We start from the raw sequence: 9,027 nt of genomic DNA, 5'->3' as shown, positions 1-9,027 counted from the left end.
CCTTCAAATTACCTACCCCCATTCCCCGACCTCCACAGCTCCGGCAATTCCTCTTTCGTTATCTCACCTCCATCATATCTCTTCGTCTCGGAGCATAGCTCGGCGGCTCCGAAATGGCAAATTCGGGCATTCAAGGAAGGCTCAGTGATAATAATTCGACTGCTCTTCACGTACTGGTGGACCAAACTTATGCTAAATCTGGCTGCAGTGTGGATATAATTCAAGCCGTAAGCTAAATCCATGGCGATTTGCAGTCGCGACATCCAGGTTGAAAGAAAGGTGAAATCAGGGTTTCTTGGATTTCGGAGACAAGTAGAAAGATTGGAGCCGCTGATAAATTTGTAAACTAAGTAAATGTGATTATTTGAAATGGAAGCTCCGAGGAGCTTGATTAAGCATTTATGTGGCTTTTACAAATAAACAATAATTTGGATCTGAGTCAGATTCGTGGATTGTTTGATGGATTTTCCGTTGGAAAATAATGACGTCCTTTCCGTTGAGCTCGCAGCACCAGGACTGGGAGGAGGAGGAGGAAGTGGAGTAGCGTTTGGCGAGAAAATTGTTGGCGACAGAACAGATTTCGGAGAAATCATAAATATAGGCGTGTTCCAGGAGGGAGAGATGGAGGCTGGAGAGGGATGTACGGCTTGAAGCGGAGGTGCCGCTGGTGGAGGGACTGGAGGAAGGAAGTTTAGCGAATGGAGAATTTGGGACGGGCAGCAGGGAGATTGGGTTGCTTGAGGGGAGGTTCTGGGTTTGGTCTTGATGCCTGCGGTGGATGAAAAGGGTCTGACGAAGATTTGAGGAGGGGGAGGAGGAAGAGGAACAATTTTTGAGAGAAGATGTTGAACTTCCTAAATTGACTCTAACTTTTATCTTGAAAATCGTGCAAACTGACATATTGGTAAACTTAACGGCCAAATATAACAGAATGGCCTCGCATCTTAACTTTATATATTTCAATGGTCAAAACCAGACTTTTAATAGTTGAGTGACCAAAACTGAACGATGGCAAAAGTTTAATGGCCAACCGGATAATTTGCTCTTTATTCAATGGCCAAATTTTATTTTCAAATTGCTAGTATTTACTACTCGTAAATAAGTTTTTTTTTTTTTTTTTTTTTTTGGGTTTGGCCTGATGGTTTTATGGCTTGAGAGCGCGCTTTTGATCAAGCTCCAGCGTAGCCGGAGGCTAAACTACCGGTTCCGTGCCGGGCTATGCGAATGAAGGCGCCTTGAAGAAACAAGCAGACCATAAACGACGAAGTCCAATAGGATCCATGACGAGAAAAAAACAATCAATTACAAGCAAAAGAAAGCCAATCCCATATAGTAGCATCTTTGCTATAGCATCAAATTCAAATCACGACTGCCTTTAACACGCTCCAACGAGTGAAATGAAGATCAGAGAAAGGAAGGAGGTCAAATAAAATTATCACATTAAGGCCAAAGTTTCACTAATCATAGCTTGATCAACCGCTCACCTGAACATACTGCCAAATGATTATTATAACATACTTTTGGGCTACTCTACTGAACGAAAAACAACAGCATCCACAAACAAAATACTTCAATGTGCGTCCAGTCTCTCTTTTGCTCCACCTTCGACACCACCGCTCTCGAGAAGAACGCTCCTCAGATTGTCACTCCCGGACTCGACTTTTGAAACTTCCGTTCTTTCAGTTTCACTTTGATTTTGAACCTGCACTAAGGAACTGCCTTCTTTAATACCAGACGCATCTGGCTCGCGTCCTCCAGCACCACCATGTTTTGGCTCAGTTCCACCAGGCACGAGGGGATCTTCCATTTGCTGATATCTAGAAATAATTTGTTGAAGCTCGTCGTGGATACTTAGAGCCTCAAATAGCAAACCCTCATCATCGACGGTGCTTTCTACGATTCCCTGAATGACGGGCAGAGATTGCTTGCAATTTTCCAACATGCTGTCTGTCAGTTCATTCTGCAAACCACATCATATCTTCATCAATTTTTATTATATTCCTACTGTGAAAATAAAATTTTGTCAATTTTATGACAGCAACATGTTCTAAAACAATGCTAACATGTATGTGCTTGCTTTCATGCAAAAGAAGGTTTTCACAAGGATCAATTTATAACACAAGGCGCATGTCAGATGAAAATGCCAGATGCAAGTATGAAAGTGGCACGACCTTAGCTGGTTTTTGATCGTCCTCAGAGTTCAATATGCTGGAGAAAAGGTCGAGGGTATTACGAGTCACCGCCAGAGACTCTCTCTTTTCTTCAACTGATTTGCCAGCATAACCATTATATGTAGCATTCTCTGAATGGTGCAAGCCCGCGTCCGGCATAGGGTAACTTTCAGGGGGTGACAGCGGGTCTTGATCCATATATGTCTCCAGTGGGTACTGCATGCGAGGCATGTTACCATCAGGCAATCCAGAAGGGAGAGTTCTTGTCTTCAAGCTCTGTAAATATTGGAGAATAGGATTAAGGATCCATTTATCCAAAAAGAATGCAGCTAATGAACTCCTTTAACAGTTAATACCCTTTTAATAGCAAAAGGAAGGAAAAATCAAGTCACACTGCCACCAATCACGCTAAATGACATGTCCAGTCTCATCATATACTGTATCTCTAAAAAAAGGTAATGATTGAAGTATTAAAACGCAAGTGCCTGTTCTAGTTTGGAATTTTTGTGTATGTACATTTCTGTGAATACTCTTTTATGCTTGATCAATGGAAAGTTAAAGTTTGCCCCCCCAAAAAAAAAAGTTAGCATTTTTTGCTGCATAATTTCTCAAGTACATAGACAATTGTGGTTACTGAACAAGCAATTTGAAAAATTCAAAAAAATATCCCTTCCAGACTTTGATAAGACAAACCCATTCTAAAATAATTCTAGGATCCTTCCAAGAAAAAATAAAAAAAAAACTTGTAAAGTTTTAAGAGCTAAAACAAATGAAAAAGCAAAGGATAATAGATCAAGAATGCTTTCATCTTAGACATCCAAATGCTAATAAATGTAAACAAATGAGAACAAGTCCCAGAAACAAATCCAGCTTATGTCCCTATCGAAGATCCATGGCAGAACTCATCCACTAAAAGCCAAGTAGAACATAAAAGTTCCAAAGGGTTCACTTTCTTTGGTCACAAAGTTCAAATGCAATTCCTATTTATCAAATCAGCTTTACCGAGACTACCTCCAGGAAAAGCCAGATATCAACTACATCTCAAGCTTTCCTTGCTAACAAGAATAAAACAGAATTCAACTTCATATACTTGCAAATGTGTATTTAAATACCATAGGGTATCTAAGCTAAAAGGTATGGAGGTTCTGAAAAGGAATTAAGGGCCTCGTTTACTTCTAAATCAAGTATAATCAGAATATGCTAGTCATTCTGACTCCCATTTTCTTTCCTTTTCACTGTCTCTCAACAAAATCAAACAGTCAAGGCCTATATCTAACAAGGTCCACCACATTCAATTTCTTTCAGGCAAAAACACCAGAGACAGGCAACTGCAACCATCAGTGCTTCTCAAGCAGCATAGGCACAAAATGCCACACATCTACTTGTGCCAAAATTCATTCCGAGAAACATCTTGAATAGATAAGTCCTAATATCACCCTTTAAGCAAATAAAGAAAGGGAATAAAAATTAGATATACAAAAATCTCCCAAAGAATCAGCAGCCAATGTATAAAAAGCCAAATCTCTACCAAATTAATTAATTAATTAATAACAAATGAAAGGGTTAACTGAAGTGCAGAACTCTATGAGGAGAATAAATAGAGAAAACCAAGACATTGGTCCTTGCATTGCCTTACTCCATGCTACCTCTTTTTTTTTTGGGGGGGGGGGGGGGGGGGGGTGTTGGTGGTAAGGAGGGGGCGTTAGGTTCCATGCTACCTCCTTTATTATTATTTTTTCAAAATCACGGGTAGATGCATGGTCTAATAGTGCCTTGTGTTCTTGCAAATAGATCACAATGATACTCTTGCTTTTGAAGCCAAAAGACGATTATTGAAAGCATAAAATGCTTTAGATGCTGTAAAGTGTTTAAATATGAAAATTGAATGAGAAATTGTTAAACCTCAAAACTGAATAAGACTTTATACTTCAAAACAATTAAAGGATCATCCAATTTGTTGATGACAAATTTCAATCCATTCACCCGTGTCATACAAAAATGGAACTTCTCATGCTAAATCGATGAAAACCAGCAATGCTGTGACATCAAAAGGATTCTATTGCAATACCGAGCAATCATAATGCATGAGCTCCTAGAGCTCTAGTGGTCACAAGCAATTATGTTAGATTTTACTGGGTGCCAATGCCAATCTTTCCCATCAACAAACTTCCCAATTCACCTCCCATAAGAGACATTTCATTGAGAAACGTGAATAACCCTAATCCAACAGCCCCATAACCAAAAGTAAAAAAGTGGAGTTTGTTTTAAAGCCTCCAGCTGGGATAACTAACCATTACGACTCAATTGTCTAATGACAATATTTATCGTCATATTAGGCTTATTAGCTCGCTGAGCACATTTTATCACCGATGTTCTACAAAATAAGCAAAGCAAAGATCAATAAAAACCAAAATAATCAATTTCTTGGAGTCATCTCTGGGTTAAAGCAGTAATCTTTTACAGCATCAGGTAGGAACTTTCACATCCCCGAGGGTAGAAAACCCCCAAAAGAAGATGCAAAAAAACATAGTAGTAACATGCAAAATCATTTTCTCACTGACCAAGTAAGTTTGATGAAAGACGGGTAAGTACATGAGATCCTCAGACTCGCCCCAAGCTCTAATCAGCTGCATCGCCTTGACGCGGTTCTCGTGGTCCGTTTTGGGATCATCAATCAGTTTCATCATATCATCCAGCACCTTCTCGGAGGCAACCTCGGAGAACACCTTGTCGCAATTTGAAGTACAGGTCTCCAACAAATCGAGGCTCAAACGCTGGCTGACGGGACTCTTTCCCAACAACTTCTTCTTGATTGCCTTAACGACCTCCGTCCCGTTAAACTCCTCGCTGTTAATCAAGGCGCAAATGCGAAGATTGAGACCCCAGTTGGGTTCTTCCATTGTCTCCAAGGTAGCCTCGTCTACCATCTTAGATTCGGGAGTTGGGGCTTGGAGAATTTCCTTCATCTTTGAGCTTACGATTCGGCTCATTTGGGCTCCGCCAGTTTTTAATCTCTCGCCGAACGAGGATGAAGCCATTTTCAGTTTATCCAACTTGTCCATCTTTTTCCGTTTCTTTTTTTTTTTACTTGGTTTTGAATCTCTTTATGATGCTGGGAAGAGCGGTGGTTGTCGGTGGCGGGGGAGGAGGTGGGGGAAATTTTGAACAGGGACTCAGCTCAGACCTCAGGGAGGGTGGGAATTGGGATATTTTTTGGCCTGATGGGAAGGATTTGATACTATAGTTACGCGTGTCTACATTTTGCAGGGGAATGGGACCCACCTCCATGGATTTTTAATATGGATCGGGGACTGGGTTGGGACGCAAGCGTGTTTGGATTGTAAATTATTGAAGATAATTTTGTGAAAAAGTATTATAGTATTTTTTTGATGTTATGCATGTGAGATAAAAAAATGATTGAAAAATGTGTTGATTATGCAAATAAATCAGTAAGTTTGTTTGGATAGGATTTTATTTGGATGATTTATTTGAAATAATTACTGTAGCACTTTTTGTGATGTGATATATGTGAGATAAAAAGTTGATTAAAATTTGTGAAGTATATTTTTTTATTTCAAATCTTCCTAGTCCAAACACACAATAAATAAGGTGTAAATAAAATAAAATAGAAGACAATCCAAACACACTGCTATCACCAGCCAGCCTCGCCCTATCCTCTCGTACTTCCGTTAAATCAAATTTAACTCTTAGACTTACTTTGTCCTTCAAACTTGTCTTCTTTTTTTTTTTTTATCGACACAGGGGTGTCCGGGTCAATTCTTACGGGGCCCGACTAATCCCCTGCGACCCGGGAGAGGAGGCCCCACTCCACATCGAACACGTTAACAGCGGGACTCGAACCCTGAACAAGCCAGGAAGGTCGCCATACTCTAAGGAGGGAAAGCGGATCGCTCGAGTTACCCCGCGAGGGCAAAAACCAACCACGTAGAGTGGCAAGTTGTGGGAGGCAGGGGTTGAACCCCTGACCTCCAGCATCCCCAAAGAAGGGGATGACCACTGAACCAAATGGCCAATGGCGCCCTTCAAACTTGTCATTACAGTGAAAAATTTCTTTTTCAAAAAAAAAAAGGTAAAAAATTAGGGGTGGCAATTTTCGACACGACTTGAAAACACGACACGAATTTAACACGAAAATAATGGGTTTGGGTTGAAGTTTCGGGAATTCGGGTCAGAATCGGGTTGAACCCGAAAAGAAAACAGGTCGATTTCGGGTCAACCCGTGGTGACCTGATATGACCCGTTTACGAATTAAAAATAATTTAATAAACATAAAAATAATTTTATCTAACTAAACTAAGTTATTCTTTTTTTTTAAAGGCATTAATTACTTAATCCTAAATGAATTTATTTAATTTGTGTGAAGTTGAAATTATTATATTTGGACAAATAATATATTATATTATTTTTTACTTTTATACTGTTTTAATTTATTTTATATTTTGTTTGGGATAAAACACTTTTATGGTGTTTAATTTATTTTAGATTCGGTTTGGAATTATTTATTTAAATTTTTATTACTTGATTATGTAATTAGTTTTGTGAGAAATTGATTTTATTAGAAATTACAGTGATAAATTAATAAATTAAAATTAAATTTCGGGTCATTTCGGGTCGACCCGTCAACCCGCCAACCTGAAATTTTCGGGTTCGGGTCAGCATACCTGACCCGTCACGGGTTGACGGGTCGGGTTCGGTTCAACAGGTTTTCCAACTGACCCGACCCGCCAACCTGATTTGGACCCGAATTGCCACCCCTGTAAAAAATCCCTTGCGCTTCCAACCCCCAGAATAACCTCAACTAGAGAGGCATTACAACTTCATAAACCAAGAAGATAATGGGACTAAAATAAAATTCCCCCAGAATAAAATTCCTATAAACCATTGAGGTTGCATCGAAATATCACACATAAAAATATTGAAGATCAAGTTAAAAGTGTTCAAAATTTATTGTATTTCTTGCCCTTAAAAGCCCTTGGGAAAATTTTCAAATCAACAAAAAATAATTTAGGCAGTATTGAGATCCAATTTTTTATTTTGTTTTAACATTTTTTTTATATTGCAGCACTTGATAAATGATATTTGAAATTAAATAAATATATGCTTGATTCTGAGGTCGATCAGTGTATTGTTAAAAACTAAAATCACTCATATTGATTTTGAGGAATAAAATTTTCACATTAGCAATATATGGAGGACGATTGGTGCAATTGTCTCTTTAAAAAAAATATATATGCTTGATCTCTTGTTTTTTCTCTTTATTTAAAAAAAATACATTTTGCATATCGAGTTGCTAAAAAAAAGAAAAGAAAAGGATCACTAATGCTTAATTTTCAATTATTACATTGGATATGAGGTTTGACATTTGTCACAATTAGTGGTGGAGCTGAGTCGAGGAGCTCGACTCGAACTCGATATGTACTCGATCAGAAGCTCGAGCTCGAGCTCGAATTCGAACTCGAACTCGAACTCGAGCTGCTCGATAGAGCTATCGAGTCGAGTTCGAGTCCATAAATTTGATACTCGAAAGTTTGACGAGCTCTATCGAATATCGCATAAAATTTTTTTAAAACAAATATATATAAAATTACTAATATAAGTAAATAAATTCTGAGGAATAATTATGGGTGAAGTGATAATTATACTAAAAAGAATAGTCAACAAGTTCCCACTTCCCGCCCAAACTTCCCATCGAGCCTTTCTAGCCTTTCAGCCAGTTCCCACTTCCCATTTCCCATCGAGCCTTTCTTCCTCTTCCAACTCCCAAGTCGTGTCTTTGTTGCTAGCTCGTTGAAGCTTCTCAGAGCAGCTATTGATTTGCTTGCCCATCGCCGGTAGCTTTTGAATCCGCCTGTAAGTTCAGAATCTCCTTATCTCCTTTTCGAATTTATGTATTAAGCATGCGAGTAAGAACTTGGTTGTATTATGTATTAAGCATTTAAGCATACTGGTAAGAAAAACGTGAGGAAATTTTGTATTTTAAGCTTTTTGCTGAATTGTTGGTTAATGTATTTAGATTTGGTCACCACAACCCGTGCATTTGATATGAAAGCCTCCTCGTCTTCTCCGACCTTTTATTTTTTCTTCTCATTCTCTTGAATCTCTGCCACCCACTGGCTGTTTAGTGAAGAGTCTTCAAAGAGAGAATTTTGGGTTAAAGATTGATTTGTTATTTCTGTCTTTCTATGCAATTTCTCATAAATTTGATAAGAGCAAGTTTTTTTTTTTTTTTGCTAGAGGAATCACTTTTTTTCTCTTGAGCCTGTTTGCAAAGGTTTTGCTATAGGAATCACTTGTTTTTCAATTTTTGCTGAATTTTGGTCTAGAAAACAAATGTTTTCGAGCTCATTTTACGAGCTTAGTTCGAGTACTCGAGCTCGGATCTTATACGAGTTCGAGTACTCGAGCTCGGATCTTATACGAGTTCGAGCTCGAGTTATCTTTAATTACATCGAGTCGAGTTCGAGTCTGAAGTTTGAGGCTTGTTCGAGCTTGAGCAGTACTCATAACCTTCGAGCTCGAGCTCGAGTATGTTACTACTCGAGTTCGACTCGACTCGACTCCACCCTAGTCACAATAGTTCGCAGTCAAACAATTTAGGGTAGCTTGGACACGCCATTGAATGAGAAACGAAACATGATAGGACTTCTTAAGGCGTCTATACCTTAATTTAATGACAATCTAATGCTTACAGCGTGTCAAAGTCCAAATGCTATTTATTACTACTTGTTTCACAATTGCTTGGCAAGACCTTTGAGAAAGGCATTAGGAAATGCTTCACGGTCCAAAACTCAAATGTACTCGAGACTTAATTATTTAAGCTATTTATTAAACGTGA

The 9,027-nt window shown here is 38.7% G+C and overlaps 1 protein-coding gene across 1 annotated transcript; it reads right to left on the bottom strand.

Moving 5' to 3' along the window:
• Positions 1-1,418: 1,418 nt before the first annotated feature.
• Positions 1,419-5,378, bottom strand: LOC113716409 (TOM1-like protein 2). The gene is made up of 3 exons (XM_027240742.2): positions 4,733-5,378; positions 2,172-2,447; positions 1,419-1,960 (listed from the first exon to the last, which is right to left on the bottom strand). Exons 1-3 carry the CDS (start codon positions 5,231-5,233, stop codon positions 1,571-1,573), a joined length of 1,167 nt encoding a protein of 388 aa, XP_027096543.1. The 5' UTR covers positions 5,234-5,378; the 3' UTR covers positions 1,419-1,570.
• Positions 5,379-9,027: the final 3,649 nt, after the last annotated feature.

This window comes from Coffea arabica, chromosome 1e, assembly GCF_036785885.1.
Source record: "Coffea arabica cultivar ET-39 chromosome 1e, Coffea Arabica ET-39 HiFi, whole genome shotgun sequence".
NCBI classification, from domain to species: domain Eukaryota; kingdom Viridiplantae; phylum Streptophyta; class Magnoliopsida; order Gentianales; family Rubiaceae; genus Coffea; species Coffea arabica.
This window is presented reverse-complemented; position numbering and strand designations above follow the sequence as displayed.